We start from the raw sequence: 24789 nt of genomic DNA, 5'->3' as shown, positions 1-24789 counted from the left end.
CTTAGACAAGTGACACATAGGCCTGTATGGTACCTAATTTTGTATTTGTTAAAATTCCTTTACAGATCTGAAGATACAGTTCAGAATACCAGTGCCTATCACGAGGCAGTGGAGAGGCTGTTCCAGGCGGCTCATTTATCTGATCCAAAGCTTTTTCTTAAGCGTTTAACAATGAATGTTAATATGGAAGAAGTTTACCTCCTGGAGCATTCATCTGCTCTAAAATGGCTTCAGGAGAATATGAAATGGGCTGAGAAGGTCTGGCTGTTTCAGTAGTTACTAAATAGTTTCTACTGTGTTTGGACTGTGCCTTACTGATTTTTACAACAAGGTTTCAAACTCAAGTTGTGGTTTTAAATACTATATTGGAGATAATGCAGATAGTAGCACAGAAAGAGCAATTTTTTTCTCTATCACATTGACTTATATAGATGTTTGCACTGGCATCACCAGATAATGAGGAAGCTGCAGCCTCAGAACCTACATTCTCCATTCTTACAAAGAATTAGCACTTAGCTTGTTTCTCCCAGCAGGTAATCATATAAGTGTAGTATAAGCATAGATAAAAGTGTAGGTAAGTGCATTGGTTGAGTGCATCTACTGTTCTTGAGTGAGACATTTTCCACATTCATTCATAGTCTGTAGAAGTAATAGCTATTTCCTTTTGTCTGCCTCACAGTAACTTGTGAGGTCACTGTCCCAACTATTTGCAGCTTAGATCTTCATTTCTTTGCTCCAAAAGCCCCATAAAAAGCACTGAGAATAACTTCAAAATCACCTGAGACATACCTGATTTAGGATACCTTTCTTCACAGAACTGAGAGCCTACACATTGCTCAAACTGAAGGTTTAGTTGATAATTTAATTAGATATTTATTTGATGTAGATAATAGCATATGTATCGTTTCACATTTGTATATATGGATACTTCCACTGAAAAGGAAAACTTGCATTCTCCCTTGATTGTGGTCTTAGAAAGAGGTGGGTTTGCCCATCTTTTAGGTTCTGCCAGCTGCATGATGAGACGGGTACTTCTAGCAAGCTTGTTTCACCATTCCTGGTCCTTCAGGATTTCTGCTTTTTTTTCCACCTGAAAATCCTGAATCACATTCAAAGCATGAGTTGCATAAGTCACATTCTACAGTCTGAGTAAGAAGAACCAAACATTTAATACCAGAAGACTCTCTCATGGCAAAGCAATACAGCCTCTGTCAAAGTTGATACTTAGTGAGCTCACCAGTTTTGTTTAATGTCAAACAGAAGTTCTTTCAGCTTAACTCAGTTTTGCAGAGCCAGCCACTCAGTAGACAATATCCATATTTTTGCTTTCTCCCAGTGTAAGTTAAGCTGAAAGAACTTATATTTGACATTCAACAACGTATTTGGTATCATTTTTCATATAGGGAGTGAAATTTATGTCTACCTGTGTACAGAGAGAGATGGAAAAATGTGCAAATGAAAACTTCCCTGTGCTGTGCTCAGTAGCTTGGAGTAGACAACACTGTGCTACTTCAATATGTTGCTATATATATGAGAAATTCCCTCTGTAAAAATCTTTTCACTGATTACACACTATGCTCTTGGAAAGATTATTTTTGTTGGGTGTGGACAGTTTCTTGTAACTAAAACAGAATAATGTGGTTTGAAAGACTTAACACGATTTTATTTCAAAATATTGATAATTTTGTGAGTTTCAAAATGCGGGACAGAGGTGGGAAGCTGGAAGTAGGATCTTGATAGTTTTATGGTGTTTTATAAAGAGCAATGGGGGAGGAAGGGGAGCATTTTGGAGGAGTTGTTAGGTTGTTAATAAATGTTTTTTAGTATTTCTATAAAGCATTCAAAATATCTGAGTCTGTATTGTCATTAAATTATTTAATTATATTCAGATTCCTGTAATGAACACTCTTAGATATGCAGCAAGATAGACAAGCAGCAAAGTTGAGGTAGAGTTTAATATCTTGTGACCACTACAAGAGCCTGGAGAATGATACACCACATGAGGAGGTTAAGAAAGTGTGAAATCAGTTAGACTATGCAGTTCTTCATCACACCAGAGCACATAATGTAGCAAATGCTCATGAATAAATTGGGTGGAATCTCCCAGCTGTGGAGATGGCCAGCTTCCAGCTTTAACTGGAAGTGGAGGCTACAGGCAGGGTTACCTGCTGTGCTCAGTTCAATGAAGAATTCAAATGGATGTTAATAAGAGTTTCACTTGAGGAGAAATAGTAAAATTAAATATCTCTGCTGTAGTAGTAGAAGTTTAATTACTAAAGTCTCGATGTCATACTCCTCAGCTTAGTAAACTTCAGCCACAGTAAAAGCAATTACATTTTTTTGTCCTTTCACATTCTCCAGATGCATCTTGCACCTTTGTGATTTTATTGGAGAAGGTTTTTTTTTTTCTGCAAATCCAGCTTTATATTTTTGAATCTACATTCCTGCATAACTTTTTTTTTAACTTACTAGAATGATGCGTAGTATCAGAATGATACTGACATGACTGTCTCAGAGTTCTGGACTATTGCATGTGATAGGATTGGAGAAACTGATGCTATTTTTTGACCTTCCACAGACCAAGGACCAAAACAGAAAAAAAAAACGAGTAAGGAGAAAACAATTCCAATTGCCACTTGTAGCAACTTAGAATTGAGAAGCAAGAATGTTTAAAATTCTCTGTTAGGGCTCAAGGCGTCAAAATACAAACTTTTTCAGATGATAATTTTATCTGGTATAGAACAGGCTTTCCATTTAGAAATCTGTGCAGCTCTTGCTGGGCTAGCGGAATGTGTTCTGGGTATGGATAGGGAATATTGTGACCAGATAAAGCCACAGTAGTACTTCCATGAGCACAATAAATGTTGAGAATTAGATAAAAAGCAGGAATTAATTCCTGAGCTGGGGTGGGATAAGGGTACTCTGTTTGAAAATGTGTACCGGAAGCAGGTGGAGCTGATATCTGGCACTGGGACTTGCTGATGACCTTTTCCAATTTATTTTATTCCTCAACGAGTTAAAATAAATTCCAGGTGAAACAAACAGCACGCTTTTCTGTTGAACCAATTTTTTTTTTTGTTTACATAATTGTCCAGCCAATTTGCATACATAACTGATTGGCTTATGTTGGAAAGTGAGAAACACACTGCACGTTACGGAAATTATGAAAATCCCCCAAGGACTGTGAGAATGTTTACTTGATTTAAAACTTCACTGAACTATAGATAGTCCCTAAACCTTGACAGTTCTCTTTTTAACCTTTTCTGGCTGGAAATGCAATAGATTGCATGCAAATAACACCAGTCCCTGACAGTTAATCTCCCTTTGTTCTCGAGCACTGGCAGCAATTGACATTTTTGCTCCGAGTTTCCATGTCCCTGTATCAGGTGCATTTTGACACCAGCTACCCTTGGAAGAAAAACAGATGTGTAAATGTATGTGTACATCGAGAGTTGCTATCTTAGGACATAGTCTTAAGCTGTGCCAGGGGACGTTTAGGCTGGACAATAGGAGAAGTTTCTTGACAGGGTGATTAGACACTAGAATGTGTCTAAGGAGGTGGTGGAGTCACCGTCCCTGGAGGTGCTAAGGAAAGACTGGACGTGGCTCTCAGTGCCATGGTCTAGGTTGGACTCGATGATCTCAGAGGTCTTTTCCAACCTAACTGACTGTGTAACTGCAGGAAAGCAGCTCTCAGGACTGCAGAGCTCACGCCTGGTTCTTCACCTACTTGGTGTTTTTTTCCTGCAGAACAAAAGGCGACGTGAAGCGCACGCAAGCATTTGGCTAAAACGTTCCCATCCCCTCAGCAAAAGGGCAAGCATTCCTTCTGTCGGGCTTTTCCCCTTCTGTGTCCGTGAGGAGCTGCTGCAGGCGTAGCCGCACCGAGGGGCGCAGCAGCCTCAGGAGCGGGACAGGCCCGCTTCCCTCAGGCGCCCCGGAGGGGTCCGACCTGCGGAGCGCGCGCCTGCCGCCGGGGGCGGGGCCCGGGCGGGGGGGCGGAGCTCAGCGGAGGAGCCGCCAGCGGAGGAGCCGCCAGGGGGCGGGAGCGCAGGCGCGCGCCGGGCCCGCCCCCGGCGGGAATCCCCCGGGCCCGCCCCCTCCGGGGCCGTCGGCGGGGGCGATGGGGCCGAGCCCCGGCGGTCGCCGTCCGGCCTCGGCGGTAAGCGGGGCCGGGCGGGGGCCTTCGGCGCGCCTCTCCGCGAGGGGAAGGCATGAGTAAAGGCAACGCAGCCCACCGCCCACCTGTGCGGGGGGTCCGCTCGGACGGTGCGAGGCCGAGCCCAGGCGGTGGGGGGGGGGGGGTCCGCTTTGAAGCCGGGCCGGCCGGGCCGGGCCGCGTCGCGTCGCTCGGTGACCGCCGGTGGGGCGGAGGCCGGAGGCTGCCCGTGCGCGGGCACGCGCGTGGCGGTACGTGCGCGCGGGCACGCGCGGCCCCGAGTCTCGGCTGAGCTCGGTTCGGCCCGGCCCGGCCCGGCACCGGCGGCTCCTGATCCCGCGTCTCGTTCCTGAGGGTGCGAGAGGCCCCTGACTCGGATCGCGGTCGGCTCCGCCGCCCTCTGGGAAGACCTTGCCTTTAGCGGATCTTGAAGCGAATTCTAGCAGGGTTCTCTTTCCGGTGGTTAAAATTATTAGTGGTCGGACCACTGTAGCTGATTCCCCTTCAAGCAGTGAGCGTGTCACGTACACCCGAGCTTATTTTCCGAGCGCTGTCATCTTGTTGATTTTCACGCTGTTTTCTCCGTGCTGCCTTCAAGTGTAGGTAAACACCTGAAACAGACAACAGCGGGCTGAGCGGGGGGTGGCAGCGATGTCAGACTTCGGGGCGCCGAAGGCTTCTGCGACATAATTCATATTTCGTTATGTTTCAGCGGGTTTGTCTTTTGAGGTGGGTGCAGGTGAAGCTTAGTCAAACCCTGTAGGTTTTGTTTTTCAGATAAGCCGTGTACCAATTTCCAAGCAGTTAATAGAGCATTTAAAGCAAGAAACAATGTTGCTTTTGTCTGGTTATATAAAGCGTCACCGCGGATTAAGTGAGATTGTTGAGTTTTTTCCATCCTCTACCCAAAGTCCTGAAGCTGAAATTACAGTGAAGGGAAACTGTTTTATGACCAGAGAGCTTGTTAATGTATGTCACTTAGTTTATGATTTGGACTCTTGTTACAGACAGTAAAAATGACATGGTTACTGTTTTGCCCACCTACCTGAAAATCAGAAGACAAAAATTACCAAATGTTTGGGGATATTTTTGCTCAGTATATTTTACTCCTCCCACTGTCTACCTCTAGTGAAAATTTAGGTTCTTGGTTAAGCATATTGGTACTAGTAATATGCACTTCTGAAACTTCAAGTGTTTTGCAAAGTAGGCACAGGAAATGTCATTCTGTAGTGGAGCACAGATGATGTTTCTCAGGTACCTGTTCACCTCCTGTTCTTTAAAACAGCAGGCATGTTATTTTGATAAGTGCAAAGTGTATTAAAAAAAAATGCTTGAAAGAATTGCCAGTAGGGAGCTTACCTCATAATCCGTAATAATTAGGTGTATATTTGCATTCTGACATGCCAAGCGGTTTGTCTCCTGTTGGCAAAGTCTAGCCTACAGTTGCCTAGTGCAGAAGTTATTGGTAAGAATTGCTAATTAATTTTTATAAATGTCAGGAAACCTTTGATTAAGATTCCCAGGCATTGCTGTATGACAGTGATTCTCCCTCTGGTTTTGTATTACCCTCCCATAAAGTAGTTGGCACATGCATTTTAAAATATTAATACTTGTTTGAGTGTAGGACTTAGTAAAAGTTTGCATGGAATTCCATGTGTTAGTGCTTAAAGAAAGCTTCTATTTCTTTGCTTTTTAAATTCTTAGTCGTTCTTTTTCCCTAACTGGAGTACTTTTAAATGTTCATTTTCAAATCAAGATACTATAACAACTCATAATATTGGCAAGACTCGCTGTTAGTAGAGGGAACTGAAAACATTCTTTCACAAAACTTTATGTGTGCTTGCTCAATTTTATATTACTATTGTTACTTTAAAAGTTATCACCCAAGATTTAGAAAATGCACTGGTAAGTAACAGGGGGTAATATCCATGTCCATTTCTAAAAAGGATTTTTTTTTTTTTTTTTTTTTAAGTGAGTTAGTGGATGGCTGAAATTTGGCTCAACCATTAAGTTGCTGAAATGTTTTGCTGCTTGAGAACCGTGAGAAGGTATGGCATGTCACTGACCTAATTTACCTTTAGCATATGTTTCAGTGTTTGCTTATGACTTGCATATTTGTGAAACTGGTTTGGTATTTTTGTTTCATGCTTAATTCTTTGACATTCTCATCTTTACAGCTTGAAGCTTTCTGCAGAGCATCCACAGTTCAAAATTCTCCAAAGCCATATGCCTGTCCTCAAGTGAGACATTAAAAAGGCTCTCTACAAAACAAGGGTTTTAAAATGGCTCAATTATGAGCAATATGAATATGATAGCTAATATATTACTGCATTATTGAGTTATTAAAACTTAGTGCTTCAAAATGTGTGAATACGTCTGTAACTATCAACTTAATTTAACAGAGCTTTTCAGTGCCAAAGCTATACACCAAAAAGTTGAAGTTTGAAGAAAAAGGAAGTTGAAGGGAGTTATTTAACCAATAAATTAAATCAGTCTTGGAGTATGGTTGCATAATGTATTCTAGTAGAGATTGTGTTTCATGTCTTTCGTGAAGTAGAGACGCTGCCCTCAAAGTGGTTGTGACCTTGGTTTTAATATTAAACCTTTCTCTGCTCTTCAGATCTAAATGAAGCTCTTGGAACAATCTTTGCTCCTTGTGAGTGAAGCCATAAACATCTTTCTTGCATTTTTTTCCCTCTGAATCCATTTTAATTCACTTACTTTGTCACTCCAGTTGAAAGATGCCTCAGAGTTCTGTCTTTCACCTTCAGTGAATGAATTCTTCCTTCTGTCATGCAGACTAATTTTGGCCTTTAAGCATTTCTCTTTTAAGCAAGTTCAAAATAGACTTTTGGCCGGAATCCTGAGCCTTCCTTCTAGCATGACAGTGTTGTTTAGATACAAAGCAAAGTTAGCCATACTTGGCCATTTTTCATCTAGAATAACAGATGGAACTTTATGATTAATAAACTCAGAAGTATGATTAATGGTTTCCAGCTATGTTGAACTTCTTTTCTGAACTACTGGAAACATCATGCAATGTAGTTTGAGCATGGATGTGGGAAATGGTGTACAAATAAGGTGAACAGAGAGCTGAGCTACTCTTCCTCCTAGCACCTTGGTCTAGGAGGCTGTGAATTTCTTGCATGTCAGTCAACTGCAATCAGAAGGGTAACTGGTTAGTTTACTGTTTTCCTTTGCTGGAAATACTTTTTTTCCCTTTTACTGTTTTGTGTCCACTTGCTACCTAAAAAAAGAGAAAAATTCACTATTTTTCTTTTTCAGCAAGACAATTATTTTGGTGCTTTCCAGATCCAAACTGGTAAAGCATATGACCAAGTGGACTTTTATCCAGAGTGCTTTGCTTCCTGTCTTGCCTGGTCTAGTAGTAGAGATGTTTTTCCTGCATCTGTGGGCAACTGTGGCATGATTTTGTCATTAAGAGCTTTCACTCTCTCTAATAGCATTATATTGCTGTGGTATTTCACCATCTCCTGCTATTTTGATTAGGATCATGGGCTGTAGTGGTTACTAGTCTTAGTTTAAGAGTCTCTGAGATGCAGCCAACAAGGAGGTAGAAGTGTTTGCCAGTGATATATTTTAGCTTTTTTTTTTTTTTTTGATCTTACATTTCATCTACATGCGTGAAAGTTGTTTTTAAGTCATAGTAGATTTGGAATTCCATTTGCCTTCTTAAATCATGAGACTTTTGTCCCACTTTTCTACAATAACTTCTATTTTCAGCAAGCTGACTTCTAAGATTTGCTAATTAAATATTTGCCCTTTTAGGCAGAAAAAATTAGTGTTCACTGCTTTCATGTTTCTAATTGAACAGCTGGGAAGGTTGACAGAAAAAAGGTAAAGTAAGGGTCACTGCCTCTGCTTGACAACTCGGATATTATCATTTATCATTTGCCAAAGTAAAACATTCTGCTTATTGTCTGAGCACAAATTTGGGGATTTTTTTTTTTTTTTAAATTAATTATATCAGTTGGGAAAGTCTCATGTGTCTGTCCAGGATGATTATTTGGTCTAGGATTCTGAATAAATAGCTCTCTGTAAAACAGTCCTGCTAACTATTATTAATAAAGTTATTGATTTAATATGAGTTGGAAGCAGCTTTGACTCTAGTCTGCCATGTATTTTCCTATTTGAGGGTTGCAATTTGAATGATACTGTAAGGAGTGAAACTGCATTGACAGTCCCTGCCCTTCTGATTTGCAAACTAAAATGAATGTTAATTGCTGAAATTGGCCTGATGAATTGGTTAGCTTGTGACATCGGCTGAAGGAGAAACCTATTGTTGTGTATCTCCCAGGTCACATTTTCTTGCTGCTGTTATGTATACTCTCTTGCTTCTTAGTTTGCTAAACCTGAATATTACCTTTGACCTATGGCAGGGTATTTTGGTGGATTTTAATGCACAACTTGGTTTTTCTTTCCATTTCAGTCTTCTGTAAGGCAAGTGTGCTCATTACAGAGCTGTTGTTTAATTTCTACATAATTGCAGGCGTTTGATAATTGGAACTTTCTGAACTTCTTAGAACTTCCTCAACTTAACTTTTCCTTCTCAGCTTAGGTAAAACAATCTTTTTCTTCTACCATTAAATTTCTTTTAGCCCTGGTTTCTTGTAATTCAATGAAGATTAAAGGGTAAAAAGTATTGTCTTTTTACTTGATGTTTTGTATAAAAGAGTATGTTCAGGAAAGTAGGGTTTTTTTAATGGGCACAAGTATGGAGCTCAGAAACTAATGCAGAACTTTTTTTTCACTGATTTTTGATTATTATTCCTGTGGCATCATATTTGATTAATATTCTTGTGGCACTGCTTGAAAAATACTGGATTTGGCTTTTTAACTTGGAGGTTCAGAGGTATATAAGGGTTAACTTTTAAGAGCAGCTTCAGCAATGTCTACAAAAAATACCACTAAACCAGTATTTGCAATTTGAACTATTTGACTGGGAATTTTTATTTGAGGCATATTTGAGATAGTAGAGAGAAGTTTCTGTACTTATTTAAATGTCTTATTCAATCATTAGCATCCACCATTCCTCAAACCTATTGGATTGGCTCTGTCAAAACACCACTTTGTTAATCCCAAGGGGAAAGATCCAGAATTCAGACTCCTAATTTAAATTCTTTGCTTTTAAATTGTTATACTTGCAACTATAAATGTTTACTCCATTCTATTACATTTTAATGTAATTATATCAGTTTGTTGTTTGGTTGGTAGCATCATACATAAACATTTTACTGCTTTGTTAGGTTATGTCTGGACAAGATATTGCTGCAGTGCATTCTTCAATCAAGAACTTTGTCAGGCGCGGATGCCATCAATGCTCTCAGACCTTTCTATTTTGCTGTACATCCAGATTTCTTTGGCCAACATCCCAAAGAGAGGGTAAAAATACTTTAGTATGCTTTCTTTGTAAATATTTCATATATCAAGAATGGAAATTTTCTAGTTTTCCTGCTGTCAGAGAGACAAAAGTAATGTTAGAATTAATTATGGTTGGTACCAGAGAAAAAAAAGATGCACTTCCTTAATTTTTAGCAGGGATAGGTCCCTTGAAAATCCCTTATTTTTAATAATATTTTCTAATTGTTATAAAGAAAATACTGAATCCTTCCAAGCAAATTTATAATACATTTTACTTTATCCCTTTGAAATGCTGAGCATTATATTTGAATGAATGAATGAATTTCTTTAAGCTTGAAAGCCAGTAGATTTTGGAATGTACACAAATGTACAAGTATGTACACCATAAAAATTTATTCATGCAAGGTAATTATAAACGCTAAGAATATGAACCATATTACTACTTGTTAAAAGCAGCTGACATTTTGTGAAACCTAATTCTGCATGTAAGGTTAAAAAGGTTTAGATGAAAAATGGCCAAATTCATAATCTGTAATTTTTGTTTGTTTGTTTTTGTTTTAAAACAGGAAGTAAATGAAAACTCTCTGAAGAGGCTGAATGGGTACTTGGAGAACCTACAGAAACCAGGATTTCGTTCCTTTAAGCCAACTCAGCTTACTTTTTATGTAAGAGAAAGAGAACCAAACTCTTCTAATGTTCAGGAACCCTTCAGTGCTTCAGGTGCTTTTATATCGTGTAGAATGTATCTTCCTGTATTTAAATTCCTTCAGACCATTGCTTGTGCCTTGTGCAGTCATAACGACTTTTCAACTGAATAAAATCCTGTCAAACCATGAAAATCTGTATTAGATCATGCAGGTGGGGCCATCCCAAGTAATTAAACATATTAAGCTTTAAAAAACCTTGAAAGAATGAGACATTACAGCCCTGAGGTCAAGTTACAGTATAAGGAAGTAAAAAAGGTGGATGTAAATCATAATATTTCTGCTTTTAATACCATTGCCATGTTTAACTGGAGCAACAGTTGAGTCCCTGTCCTCATTGCAGTTCATGTGTAGTACACAATGTCAGGGCACTTGCAGAATCAGTAGGAACTTACTCTCTAAGCAGAAGCTGTATTATATCTGAAGTTTCAGTTTACTTCATTGTCTCTTGTCTTTGAGACTACAAAAAATATTGCCAAATTTGGAATGTTGCTTTTGATTAACTTTACATACTTTTCTCCAGTATCAGTATGCCTTACCTAACAGAATAGTTTTGCATTCTATATCCTGACAGTCAAAACACTTGAGCAAATTGTGAGGGACCCTCATGCTAGAAAATAAAATCCTGCTGTTTTTCAAGAGAATGATAGGGTTATGTCTGGTCTCCTTAACATAGCATTTGAACTGGAAGCTGTCTTCTGCTCTTAAATCAAAAACTTACTTTGTAATTAGGGAAATTTAGGCCCTGTAGCTAAGTGATGGGACATAGTTAAACTGCATGTGAATTTTGCAGTGAGTATTGAAATAACAGTATCATCATAATTTCCAACTGCCTGTGCCTTCTTTAGCTTCTTCTGTAAGAGGAAATAAATGGGAATGCATTTAAAATAATTTTAATTAAATAATACTTGTTTTTACAGGGTTTCGAGCAGTCAGTTTTACTTTACATACTAGGGATCTCCTGAGCACAGTACTAGATATTCTCAACTCCTGCAGTTTATCTACAGAGCATGTTCAGAGTTTGAATGTGAACTCTCAGCCCCACAAAGAAGCAAAAAGCACAGTGAACAGACCTATCAAATGGGATAAGACTTATTATTCATTTACCGGATTCAAGGATCCTGAGGAGGAACTAGAGCAAGCCCAGAGAGTGGAAACAACTTTACTGTATGTAATGCTTTCATTGAACTGAAATTTTGAAACCTAAGTTGGTCTTATTCTAATGCTGAGTTTTTTTAAAGGTAGGCAATAAACATTCTGAACAATATAAAATGTTATTATCCAACATGTAATTTTGCCATGCTTGTTATAAAGTTCAGATGAGCTCCTAGAATAACTACAGTGCCAACAAAGCTGAAGCATTTTTGTCTCTGCCCAGCAGTCACGTTTGATTGGTCTAGTTTTGGTTGATCTAGTTTTTCAGATTTGTGGAATATTGGTGACAATTCAAAAGGAGACAGGGGCTCCACTTGCTCCACATAGCTCCTTACCTCTCACAGGACTTCTGTAACACAAACCTATGTAGTTGTTAACTTTATTGTTCCTGTTTCACTATCACATTCTGTTGAGGATGGGAGATAATACATGAAAACTAAGGTTAAAAGGTTTTAATATGCAGGTTTAACACTGTCTTAGTGTTGTGCTTCTCAATTGTTGTTCAGCAGGAAAACTTGAATATTTAAGTCAATATAGTTATAAATGCTGAACTTGCATTGCATGTAGCATGTTTTGTAGTAAAATTGGCGGTTTTAAAAAAATTATATGTGCTCGGGACACATCCACATTTTGTGGCCTTGAAGAACTTTTTGTAACATTGTGATTTAAGTGCCATGAATGCAGAACTGTGCTGGAAGGATCTTCAGAGCAAAGTATGCCCCTTGTCCTGCATACCACCTCACAAATAAAACTACTCTAATATACAGAATTATAAAACACTTAACTGAGATTTAACATGCTAGAGAATATTTTTACTTATTTTTACACATTTACAAGGAATGCCACAGACAGTTACGTATTAACAGTCTTGTTTAATACGTAGACAGCTGGTGTCAAGCCTCCTTTTTTACTTGAGTTTGAATTTTTTTGCTTCAAATACAAATGAGAATGCAACTATTTGTTTGCAACAGAGTATGAAAATTAGTTTATACTATGAACAAAGGCTAAATCTCTTAAGTAGTAAACTTTTCCTAGAAACAAAATTGCCTACTGAAATTTTAGATGTACTCAAAAGAGTACATGTTTGTCTGGTTGTGATTATTGGCAAAAAAGCTATAAAACTTTGATCTGTTTAATTTATGTTCATGTCAGCTCTGTAAAAGTTACCTAACTTAGCCCTTTAGTACCACCTCCTATATTTGATAGTCTACTATGATCACTTTGTTTGGGGTCTTTTTGTTAGGTTTTAATGTGTTCGGGTTTGTTTTGGGTTTTTTAAAGATACATGTGGAAACTCCTTAAATTAAATCGCAGAGTCTGAAGATCTCCCCTGAAGTCACATATGCCTTTTACACATACATCCAAGTCTTACTGTTTAACACTGAGTGGTTTTGATCATTAGATTTCTTAGGCCCCTCCAAAGATATTAAGTGCCAAGGTTTCCTTTGTAGATATCTTAAGGTGAAGTGTTTAGAATTTCATTTTCTATTCTCTATTTTTTAAAAATCCCTTTACCTGATAATTTGACTTGAAACACTTACTTTATCACTCAGCATTGAGTTACCTGTACTGTTCACATGATCATACAGCAGCATGCTTCTACTGTTGGGTATTTTCTCTCCTCTTTCAGGTCCTGGCTAGATTATAATGAAGCAAGTGCAGTAAAAAAACTGAAAAAGAGTTTGCCGCTTAGAAAAGAATTAGAACGTTTAAAAATTGAACTTTCTCATGAACTCCAGCTCTCAGATATCAGGTAATTAATTGGATCACTTGGACTTGGATTAAGACAGTCAAAGCAAGGAAGTGTTGTCTAATACTATGATATGAATGTTAAAAGCTTATTTCAGCAAAACAGCTATATTTCTTATATGAAGATGTGTTACTGCACTGAGTGAATTTCTACAAGTGTTCTACTGGGACAAAGTTTCCTGTTACAACCTGCTCTGAGACCTCTTATTTGTAACTGAAGATGTAAGCTCCAGTTGAGTCAAACACAGAAAAAGAACTGGTCTGTATGTGTTAGTTTAGATGTTTTGCTGGTTAAAATTGCATTTCCTGAAATCAAGTTAATATCTACAAAGGTACTTGACCAGCCATGAAACGCAACTTTGTGCATGGTACATAATGACATTCTGTGAATGCTTAATAAAAATGTTCTTTTAGTATTTAGTTTCTCACTCTCTGGAGAAGGAGATTTGTTTGTTTGAAAGATCTGAGTGCAGTTGGAGAGCTTGATTCTTCAGAATATTTCCCAGAATATTTGTGATCCCCTTTTAATTTTGCCTTTGAGTGAGGGTGTTGTGAAGTGAGATACTCAGGGTGGGGAAAGTGACAGTGAAAGTATTCACAAATGGAAAAATAAACTTTGGGGGGTTAATTCAAGTGCTAGTCTATTTTTTTTAACCAGGAAAGAGAGAGCTGGAGCTTCTAAAATCATGCTTTTGTACTTTCACCCTGTAAAAGACCTTGGTTTCCTTTAAGCTGAAGCCAGGTTTTTTGAACACAATTTCTAATGCTCTGTAACTGTGCTGTGGTGAGGGTTTTTAATATTCTGAAACCGTCTTCAGTGTTAAATGCATAGGTTTGATTTTATTCATGGCTTATATTAATTTTCTTATATAGTTTTTGCTTCTAAAATGAAAATTATTGTGTTCCATTAAGAGTTATGTATCTTCTATACGTTACTTTGTTACAATTCAGAAAAGAATGTGAGTGTTGGAAATCTGACAAGCCAGTATCTTAATAGGACACTATGACCTGTGATTCTGGAGTCTCTTGCTAGTGTTCACAGAGATCTGAAAAGTAGCTGGGACACTGGAGTTATTCCATGTCTAAGTTTAGGACAGATGAAGAAATTGGCACATTTTTCTGCTCCTGTCTGGTGCTGCTGAAAGCAAAGTGATATTGCTAGGTAACAATAAATAATTATTTGAATTGCTTGTATTTCATTAAATTGCCTCACAAGTGTTGTGGCATAGTGCCATTCTCGGCATCTCAAAGAGTGAGGTTTTGCCAGTTAGGTTACTCTAAATGAGATGATGGTGGGTGACCCCAGCCAGCAGCTGAGTACCCTCACAACCACTTGCTCATTCATACACCCCCAGTGAAATGGCAGGAAGAGAAGAGGAATAGCACAAGCAAGAAAATTTCTGGACTAAGGTAGAAGTTTAATAGCTGAAGTGAAGCATAACTGTGGGTTCAAGCAAAGCAAAAGGAGAATTTCTCTGTTCCCCAGTGATGGGCAGGTGTTTAGCCACTTCTGGGCAGTTGGGCCTCAGCAAGTGTAATGCTTGCTTGGGGAGACAAACACCATAACCATAAGGGTCCCCCTGCTTCTTTCCCTCAATATTTATTGTTGAACATGACATACATGGAATATTCCTTTGGTTAGTAGGAGTCACCCAGCCTGGCTGTGTCCCCTCCCAGCATCTTGTCCACCCCAGCCTACTCCTGATGGTGGGAGGCAGAGTGGGAAGAAAAAGTAAAGACCTGGATACTGTGCCAGGACTGCACAACACCAAAATATTGATGTGTTATGATCACAAATATAAAATATAAAATATGAGTGTTATGAAAAAAATTGAATCAATTCCAGACAGACACAGTACAATAAAGGAATGGGAATTTTCTCCTTTGAGACAGTTTTATATCAATTAAAAGTCTGTAAAAAGGTGTATTTTTTCAAAACACTGGGATTTCACAATTTAGATGCATTTTGAAATTTGCTTAGCAATCAGTCTGATCAGTCTGTGATGGTAAAAATGTCAAAACTATGTGTATTAAAGCCAGCAAGGTAACACCTGACTCTTGTATGGCTTAACAAAAATTACTCCACTGTAAAATATGAATAATACATAGCAACTTTCCATTGGAATCATGGTATTGTTTTGAGCTAGGGAAAAAAAAAAAAAAAAAGGAAAGAAGACAATGTCCTTACATACTGTATTTGCTCCTCTGGACAAACATTACACAGTGTCCAAACAAACTGCATGCTCCATGACCAAACCAAATACTGGGTTGTGTGGTACTTTTTCTCTTACCCTTCCTACTGGGGAGAGATTTACAAGTGCTTTCTACTTGGTTTTATATTTATTTTTCCTGGTGTTGTTTTTTTTTTGTTTGTTTGGTTTTTGGGACTCACTTTAAGAAACACTGGAATTTTATTTAGGTTTTTTATCAGTTCAAATAGCATATGACATGGACAGCTTTTGAGTAGCCTTTGCTTTTATTACTGTTGGGGTGCTATTTTGCTGGTGTTACAAGGCTTTGAGCTACATCTCAAGTTCTGTGATTTTTTTTTTTAATAATATTGAGGATTAAATGCTTTCAATTACGTTTTTATTTAGGTGGCAGAGAAGCTGGGGTATTGCTCACCGCTGCAGCCAGCTACACAGTCTGGGCCGCTTGGTCCAACAGCGACCTGAAATATTAGAGAATGTTAAAGGTATTTCTATTGCTTGTTTCATATATCCTAATATAGTATTGATGCAGAAATGAGCGTGGGTCTTCTGTGACAAGGGAGCTCTAGTTCTTTTTACAAATTCTTTTGATAACTGCAAAAACAAACTTGTCAGGCTTACTGAAAAGCTGGTGAGAACTTACATTTAAAAGTTACTGGGTATTTTTTTAAGTGACCTTTCATTAGAATTGATTTTCTGCATTCAGCTTTTAGTTTACTTCTTAATAAATGCAAGTGGAGTCTCTTGAAGGCTCTAGGCTTAATATTATCAATTAAAGTAAAAAATCTAAACTGAACCTCTCAAAGGGTGGAGGTAGCAATAGATTGTTGCCCATGGTAGATTCAAGACAAAAATGTGAGTAGGTTTCTAACCCTCATGATAATTTTCTAGAATACCTCAAAATGCTACTGCTTTCTTTTCTCATGTGTGTTCCATAAAATAGCTATATTAAAGTTGGTATTTTCTCAGGAAAAACTAAAATATTCTGTAAACTTGACCTACCATTCTTCTCATATAGCTGTTTGACCTGTGGCAGTAGCTGTTTCCTCTAATTGTAATTCCACATTTTATGTCTGTCTGCAGATACCCAGTTTTGAGTGGCTTTCATTTGAGGGCTCGCCTAATCCTTTGCCAAAAGACAGAGTGGGAAGGACAATGAGTAGTAGTTTCAAATGGTATCAGATTTCAAATTAGTTTCTATCTTTAGCATGCTCAGGAAAAGAAAGCGTTAGAGAAGTCTGTCTTGTGAACCCATTGTAGTCTTCATTTTTGAAGATACTTAGTAATGCACTGGATAAATACCTGTCAGTAAATATACAAATACAGTTGATGTTGCCTTAGGGTACAAGGATGGACTAGATGCCTTGAAGTCAGTGTTGCTCTTTCTTTGGGATTTTGGTAAACTGATTTCGGAGAGCAAGAGCTTCTACTTAAGCCTTGTCTTGTAGATTAATACAACAATCACACTGAAGACTTTCGTGGAAGCTTATTTTGATAAATAGTTGCCTGTGTTTTTACCCTAAAGAATTCTTGAGTGTAACTCAAAAAAACATACTCGCACTCAAAGCTGATTTATCCCCCTAAAAATACACGTAGAATTAGCCTTTTATGTTGTCTCCATTTTAAAAAGTAATGAAAACATAATTATTTGACCAACTTTATATTTGTATGTGCTTCAGGTATATAGTGTGCGTTTCCTACTTTATACATGATTTATACAGATTCTTTGAATATCCTCTCTGATGAGATTTTCTCATATTTTAAAAGCAGTCGTAAGAAAAAGGTCCAATTAAGAAAAATATATCAAGTTCAAACAAAGAGAAGGCAAATGCTGGGTCATGTTTGTGTGAAAAAAATTCTTAAACTGACTTTTCAGGAACCTTTCAAAATTTTGAGAATAGCAGAAGCACCTACTCTTGTGCATTTGTGTGGCAGAAATACATTGTTGGTGACATGTTAGCAGCCTGGTTAAGTCTTCAGTAATTGTAGGAATAGTTGCAGTAACCCAAATTAGTAAAGAGCTTTGTTCAATCTCTAGGACGCACGGTGGTATTTACAGACCGCTCGGGTATGAGTGCAGCAGGTCACATAATGCTGGGGACCATGGATGTTCACCATCACTGGACCAAAGTAAGAAGATTTCAAATCAAATTAAAATGCCCCTTATTGTGATATCCTTTTTTAAACTATAAACAGAAATATTAATAGGTGCAGATAACCAATGAGTGATTTAAAGCAAACACTTAGCTAATGCATTTAGCATAATGGTGTACACTGCATTTGAAATTTAATCCTGTGTGTGCTGTTACTGATAACAGTCTTTGCTAGATCTTTGCTTTCATTAGTAAGTCAGTTCTACTTCTGATTAGAGATAAAGAAAACTCATTTGTTATGCACTGTTACAGTCCGTGCAGTGAGTCCTGGCAAAATACTTTGTGATCCATAAAGAGCTCATTCCTATGAAGAGCTAATGGATTTTATTCCAATCTTTTATAAATATGAGATTTAAAGGAAGCTGTGAACTGATGATTTAAATCAGTGACTACTAACCAACGCTGCCACTCCTTTCTGTTCTTCTAGGCAGCTAATGTGGATGTTGCAGAATTTTATCTTCAGTGACTATATCAATTCTGCTGCTGCTTGTGTACAGTTCAGAGTTGATAAGCTTTCTGACATCCTAAATGATAGCATTGTATGCAAAGGACCAAAAACTAAATATGTAGCAATATCAACATGTCACTTGAGGAATACTTCTTTAGTCTTGGTTACTGAAACATTACTGATAATTCTATCGAAAAGCTTTTATTCGTGAAGGGAATTATTGGGGGAATTTCATGGTTGGGAATTTCACCCTGCTATTATATCAGAATATTCTATTTTTGTATTCCAGTCAGTGAATAATAGGAAAAGTTAACACTTGATCTTCGTTTTTTGGTGGTGCTTTGAATTTTTGCCTATATGTTTTACTGAGGAGGGAAAGTGAACCATGGCTTGTCAGTGTGAACAATTTACTAAGAACTTAAACTGAGAAACCAGAATTTAATAGAAAACTTTCTGAGATTTGAGAGTGTTGGTAGTCATTGCAATGAAAGTGTTCTGATTATACTAAAATAAACACTGACCTCTTGAAAAGATAAGTGCTTCAACTTTCTGACATTTGCTGCGGGTTTTTCCAAAGGCATCGTAAACCCACACAAAATGCTATGCAGATGGAACAATGTGTGTAGTTAGTTGCAGTGATGGTATTTGCTTGGGAAGACAAAAGAGTGGTGTGTATTTGAACCTGAAATCAGAGGCTTTTTATGTTGTAATGCAGCGAAGATTATGTGAAATGTTACACAGAAAGTCAGTGAAAATCTTGATGAGGTTGGTGAGTCAGTTTCTAGAGAGCATATTTGTCGATTCCTACCTCATTTTGGAAAGCAGTCCTAAGTGCTATTATTTTTCATTACTAATTTCTAGAAGAAGGAAGCAGTAGAATGGTTGGTCAGGACTACAATATATAAAGGATTTTTGCTGGTTTTCTCTGTTACAAGTGCAAATGATGAACCAAATTTTATTGTGCCAAGAGCTGTTCTGACTCTTACTATCAGAGCTATCTACTATCTATTCTACTGTTCTCCTGAGTTTCTAAAGAGATAGTTCTGAAATCACTTGACTTGTTGCAGCAGCAGCTTTTTATTTTTTGCATGAAAACCTACTTTAAAATAATATCAACAGGGTAGATGGTAGGTAGTGACTACTCTATGAGGAATAGCTCTACCACTGTAACTGTTGTAATAAGTGTTTTATATAGGCATCAGATTATATACAGTTTTTTTATCTGAGACTGTCTATCAATGTTTTTATGTCCTTTTGGTACCTTTATGTTATAAATACAGAAAATACTTAAAAGCTTGTTCAATTATATCTTGACCCAAAACATCTATACTTGATATTTCTCACCTATGGTATTCTTTTATTTCAATTTTTTTCCCCTTGGATCCTATGTTTGCATTGTTAAGTGTCTCTCTTATTGTTTCTTGTTATTTTTTAATTTATTAAAATTAACTTTAAAGCTCTGTAACATAGAAAATGTTTGTTCATGTGTATGCACAGATTTTTGAGAGACTGCCAAATTATTATAAACTTCAAAAAAGGCTGCTGCTTTTGGAAGATCGGATAAGCCAACTTCTGGGAGGCATCCAAGTAATATATATTGAAGAACTGCAACCTCTGTTCACTCTAGAAGAGTACTTTGAGACTCTGAACTCTTTCTATAATAAACTACGTGACAGCAGATTACCTTTTCATCCTCGCAGTCTGCGAGGCTTACAAATGATTCTGGAAAGGTAGGTATTGACAGGGAAGGTTGATTTCTTTTAGAGCTTTTACTCTTTTTTTTTTTTGTTTGTTTGTTTTTAGTTTTTTTGTTACACTGCTTATTGCTTGCACTAAAAAAAGTGATATAATCTCAGATTTTCATTATGTCAAAGTCTCTTTGTTTCTGAAGGTTTTAAGTGCATTTTTATGGGTTAAGAAGGAATCAGACTGAAGAAAATCCTTCTTAATTTCATTCAAGTTGGACTCACTGTTCTGTCTGGTTTAGAGTGTTGTGCTGGGTTAAATCAAAAATTTTGTGCTGTCGTGATAGTGTTTATATTTTTTGAATATTATTGTCAGTTCTTTTTGAAATGTAATTCTTAAAAAGCATAGCCTACTATATTTCTCTATTCTCATGAACCAAACTTGATAATTTTTTACCAATTATTCTGATTGTGATTAATTTATATTCTTTTATCTTTAGAATTTTTTCTGAAAGCAGTTTATATAAGTAGTTGCATTAAAAATTATTGGTTTTTACTTCCATCGTGTTTCATTAGTGACAGATATGCACCAAGCTTACATGAACTTGGACACTTTATGATCCCAACGGTCTGTGATCCAGCAGCTCTTCAATGGTTTATTTTTGCCAAAGCACAGGAAGCAAGAGAGAATTTGAAAAGAAAGGAGGAGTAAGTGTTCATGTGTCTTTATACACTTAGCTCTTTAAAATCTTTGCATGTCCTGTTTTTTATTTGGAGAAGGAGGAGCATTTTTAAAGATGTATTAATACTGTTTTGCTGAAAAAAACCCTTTTGTTTCTAAAATAGACCCTTACCCATCAGCTTTACTAAGTAAAGAATTGCAGCATTAGTGAATGCAAACAGTTATTAGATAGTACCCTCTTTCACCTTGTAGAGACAATTGTACATCATTCAGAAGTAAAATATCTTTGCTTATAAGACAAAAGTGCATAATTCTTTTTACAATTATGTCTCCAAAGTGGTAGAAAACACCTTCTTAATGAATTAGAAAAGGATTAATTTTTATTAATGTTAAGTAAATGTGACCAAAAAAAAAACAGTGAAATGTAAACTCAAAATGACTGAGACCAACTAGAGAATGATTATTTCTAGTTGTTGGTTAGTTTGTTGAGAAAATATTAATTAGTACCTAACAAGACAAAGAAATAAAAATTGGGAAAGAATGATGAGAGAAACACCTTGTGGGTACCCTCTCATAGATGAAAATAATGATTATGATAGGGAGTCACAGCACCATACTTAATATTAGGACCATGGTCTGTAATATCCATCAGAACTCTGAATTTGGTTCTTGACCTTGTACCGTCTGTGTCCTTGAGGAGGAAGTAGAAATACTGGGGTTTTTAAATAAAGTACTGTTACAGGTGAGTGTGTGGTACTTGTCCTTTCAGAAGTCATTACTGCAAGTCTTTTTTTCTGCTATGGAAAGCTTTTAATGAGTTGTTGAATTGTCACACTGTCATCAGTATACATGATGTATAGATCCATATATGTTCCTGTGAAGTTATTTTAGGCATGAGTATTGCTGAAGGCTCTATGGTTTTAGCTCTGTTGAGACCTCATTACTTGTAAAATATGTTTTGCAGGTGGACTTCAGTAGACATGATTTGTTGGAATTTTTCCACAACCCTAGTCCAGCTTGGAAGTTAAATTTTTCCCATATAAATTATAACTACTGTATAGCTCTCTATGTAACTGTCCACATGTGACATCTGGGGAAATACTGTCTATAGATTTTGGGAGGGATGTTGTAGCAAATATATGCACTTGCATCTGGGTAACTCACTCTCCAAAAAACCTTGCACTACCACACTTCATAAAGACACCAGTCCAGGATAACTGTGCCCTCAGAGTAAAAGTAACTGTGTTGTAAGAATGTAAGAGCCAAGACACATATCTTGTGTGCTGAATGATTGCTGGTTTGTATGAAATATTAAACAACTATACTGGGTCACAATATCTGCTCCCATAATCCATTAGCTTATGGAGAGGCTTTATGCATCGGGCAAAAAATGTCATGGGTTTTTTTTTTTACTCCATATTCCTTCCCAGTTTGTGTCTGACTGCACTTGAGAAAATACTTGAAGTTGGAAACTTTATCTCATGTTAATAGCAATCAATAGACTTTTTATTTTCCCCCCTCTTAATTATCTTACTACTTTTTGAGCCAATTTGCATTTTGTGTCTCCAAATATCCAATGACAGCAAATTGCATATTTGAATCACATATGGCATGTGTATATGAAAGAGGGTGGAGGTATTCTGTGATTTATATACCCACAGCCTGATGATTTAATTTGTTTTTCTTTTGTTCTTGTTTGATAGGAAATACAAAACAGTCATTCTGTATCACTTCTGCTTTTGTTTTGTCTTTTATCAAAGCTGAAAACTCGTTTTCCACTTAATGCTTCCTTGGACTTCCTCATGTCCTTCTGATTTTCCTTAGCCTTGTGTGGTGGTTAAAAAGGCCCTAAGATAAAGGAAAATACTTTGAGATGTACTGGCTGTACTTTGCACATGGACTTGAATGTTTTGCATGCAGTAAACAGCATAGAATGGCCATAATTCTGACGTGAATGAACAAGGAAATCCAAACGCTGCTGCTCTAGAAAGTTCTGTTATCTGTTTGGATAATGTCAGTCTTCTAGTAATGCAGGATTCTCCTTCTCGTGTTTCTTTAAAGTATCAGGTTTGTGTGGTGATAAAGGTGCAAGCCTCCCTGTGGAAGTGACAGAAAATAGACCTGCAGTTCTCCAGCTTACTGGAATTCTTCCAAGGGAGCCTAAGATTTCACAGAACTGGAAAGCTTTGGTGCCTAGGTATTTGGGAATGCACTCAGGAAGGTGGCATGGAAATAGTCCATAGAGAGGACAGGCTTGCACTGGGTTAAACTCACTGGCTCAGCTCATCGCTGACTGCCAGAGTGGCCTGGGCTCTTGGGCCTCAGCAGAGCTCAGTGCCATGTATACACAGAGGTCCCATCCTGAGCTCTGGGGAGTAGTGGCAAGGCCCTACAGTAGCATTTTCATGTAGGTCTCACTAGCTGTGCCTGTGCTTAGCTTCTTGGGCTGGCTCACACCCCACTGGTGCTCCTCCCCTGTCTAGCACAGGGTCTGTGCTGTAGGGCAGCAATGGTGCTATGTCTGCAGCCAGGCTGGCTTGGAAGTGCAGCTATGTTTGCATGGCACAGTGCCTGAGCTAGTGGGGCTAGTTGAACCTGAACTGTCTCTTCCTCAGTTGGTCAGTCACAGCTCCAGTGCATTAATTAAATATACACATTAACTTTCATTCTTTCTTTCTGAGTAGTTCTTTTTGAGTTTGCACGCGGTGTCTTATTTCTCTGGGGTGAAGGCAAAAATCATCTGCAGGCTTTGGATTTAAAATTCATAGAATCATTTAGGTTGGAAAAGACCTTTAAGATCATTGGGTCCAAACACATCAAACAAAACAAAGTTCTGCAGTTGCAAAGTTAGTAACACACTTAATATGCATCAGTTTGCTTTACCTATCAGTTGGTGGTTTTGATGACACACAGAGTACTGGTTTAATTAAGACAGAGTAATTATGAGCATGATTTTATGCTTAAAACCTAAACTTTCAATGATATTTAAGTATTTCCATTCTTTACATTAAAAATAGATTTTTATGTTTTTCCCAGTTTTACATAGTGAGCAAAAAGATGTCAGGGCATGGGCTTTGAAATGTGAGTCCATGGGCATGTAGTGCCCATAGTCATGGAAGAATGTTCACTCTGATTTCTGAGATTTCTGATTTCTGCACAAAAATCTCAGCTCCACCATACCTGTATATGAATTGACACCTTTGTTTACATGCATTTAATCTATTTATTTCAGTATTTCTTGTTTTAATATATGTTCAATATATATTGAAATGTTTTTTTTAAGGCAGGCTTTTTAAGAGATGAAGTTGTAAGTTTGTCACTGTGTGTTGTCTCCATTTGCTAGGATGATGATTACAGAGAAGGAGCTAATCAACACTTCCACAGAAAGATTTTCTTTGGATCGGCTGTATAAGGATCCCAGCGTTTCCAGTGCACAGATGATAGATTGTTGTAAGCGGCTGCTGGAGGAATCCTTACCCTACCTACAAGGCATGCACCTCTGCATTTCGCATTTCTACTCTGTGCTGCAGGATGGAGACCTGTGTATACCTTGGAACTGGAAAAACTGAGGGATGTATCTGATAATCAGATGAATTGTTTTATTTTCTGTAAGAGGATATAAATATGAATGTTTTTAAGAGTAAATTATTTAAATCTGTATTTTGATATCAGTATTCAGCTCACAAATTTTCTTCCAGCTGCTACTGAGGAAGGATTGCAGTTCTAGACAATTTGCACAATGCGCAGTATTGGTAGTCCTGGGAAAGACATCTGTATGTTATCCATACTACTGTAGGAGTCCCAGTGTATGGTTACAGTTGTGAAACTGCATTTTTGTAGTGAATTCTGAAAATACATTAAATTTCAAGTCTGCAAAAATGTGCATGTGTATTTTTAATATATATGAATATATCAAGATAAATCATCTTAAATAAAGAGTGTACTGCTCCAGCCAGGCATTACATGCTGTCTTAAGGGGTTCATTGAATGCAGAAGTTAAGTACAGAAGTTATCTGGTGACAATGCTGGCATTTCATATTGCCACCTATAACTGAATTTAAAAAAAAGACAAGAAAGGAAAAAACATTGGAATATCTCTCCTTTGCAGAAGACAGCAGTACATTATCTTGGAGTCTACAGCAGAATTTCATATGCTGGTCCAATGTTGTTGCCTTAGAATTCCAAAATAAGCCAGTTACACTGTCTGTGGTTACTTTAAAGCAGATGTCATTCTCTTTTTGTTTTCTGGCATTTGCTCCATAAATACTGGCAATCCTCTTTACTTACACTATAACAGATTGCAAATTCCATACACAACACTTAAACCCTGAGTAGTTTAATGTGACATCTAAGGGAAGGAAGCACTGATTTGTTTGGGATGTCTGCAAGAATAAGTACTTCTCAGTAAGAGCAAGGAGTTTGCAGTATGGCAAACACATGAATACTTACTGGTACTTAATTC

At 37.6% G+C, this 24789-nt stretch overlaps 2 protein-coding genes across 7 annotated transcripts in view; both read left to right on the top strand.

The window, feature by feature from the left end:
* Window positions 1-1848, top strand: part of TOPAZ1 (testis and ovary specific TOPAZ 1) — a 35747-nt gene extending 33899 nt beyond the window's left edge. For both annotated transcript variants that reach the window (XM_030265021.4, XM_030265022.4), the window contains exon 20: window positions 66-1848. In XM_030265021.4, coding sequence (XP_030120881.4) covers window positions 66-276 — 211 coding nt within the window. In that variant the 3' untranslated portion in view covers window positions 277-1848. The remainder of the gene's footprint in view (window positions 1-65) is intronic.
* Window positions 1849-4013: 2165 nt separating this feature from the next.
* TCAIM (T cell activation inhibitor, mitochondrial) lies at window positions 4014-24206 on the top strand. 5 transcript variants are annotated; one of them, XM_030265024.4, is made up of 12 exons: window positions 4014-4162; window positions 4758-4888; window positions 6132-6207; window positions 9427-9562; window positions 10108-10261; window positions 11166-11412; window positions 13031-13153; window positions 15747-15844; window positions 17398-17489; window positions 19458-19690; window positions 20222-20353; window positions 23671-24206. In XM_030265024.4, exons 3-12 carry the CDS (start codon window positions 6179-6181, stop codon window positions 23894-23896), a joined length of 1470 nt encoding a protein of 489 aa, XP_030120884.4. In that variant the 5' UTR covers window positions 4014-4162; window positions 4758-4888; window positions 6132-6178; the 3' UTR covers window positions 23897-24206. The 5 variants fall into 5 exon arrangements, with proteins under 5 accessions (XP_030120884.4, XP_030120886.4, XP_030120885.4 ...); XM_030265025.4 differs by having other exon boundaries at window positions 4017-4162; window positions 4763-4888; XM_030265026.4 differs by lacking the exon at window positions 4758-4888.
* Window positions 24207-24789: the final 583 nt, after the last annotated feature.

The sequence above is a fragment of the Taeniopygia guttata genome, chromosome 2 (assembly GCF_048771995.1).
Source record: "Taeniopygia guttata chromosome 2, bTaeGut7.mat, whole genome shotgun sequence".
In the NCBI taxonomy this organism is placed as follows: Eukaryota; Metazoa; Chordata; class Aves; order Passeriformes; family Estrildidae; genus Taeniopygia; species Taeniopygia guttata.
This window is presented reverse-complemented; position numbering and strand designations above follow the sequence as displayed.

Bases quoted from the DNA above. Each gene is read 5' to 3' on its own strand.
- TCAIM (XM_030265026.4), top strand. From the start codon at position 6,179: ATGTTTTGCTGCTTGAGAACCGTGAGAAG. The intron at 10,262-11,165 runs GTGCTTTTATAT...TTGTTTTTACAG, and splicing joins GGAACCCTTCAGTGCTTCAG to GGTTTCGAGCAGTCAGTTTT. The intron at 11,413-13,030 runs GTATGTAATGCT...CTCCTCTTTCAG, and splicing joins AGAGTGGAAACAACTTTACT to GTCCTGGCTAGATTATAATG.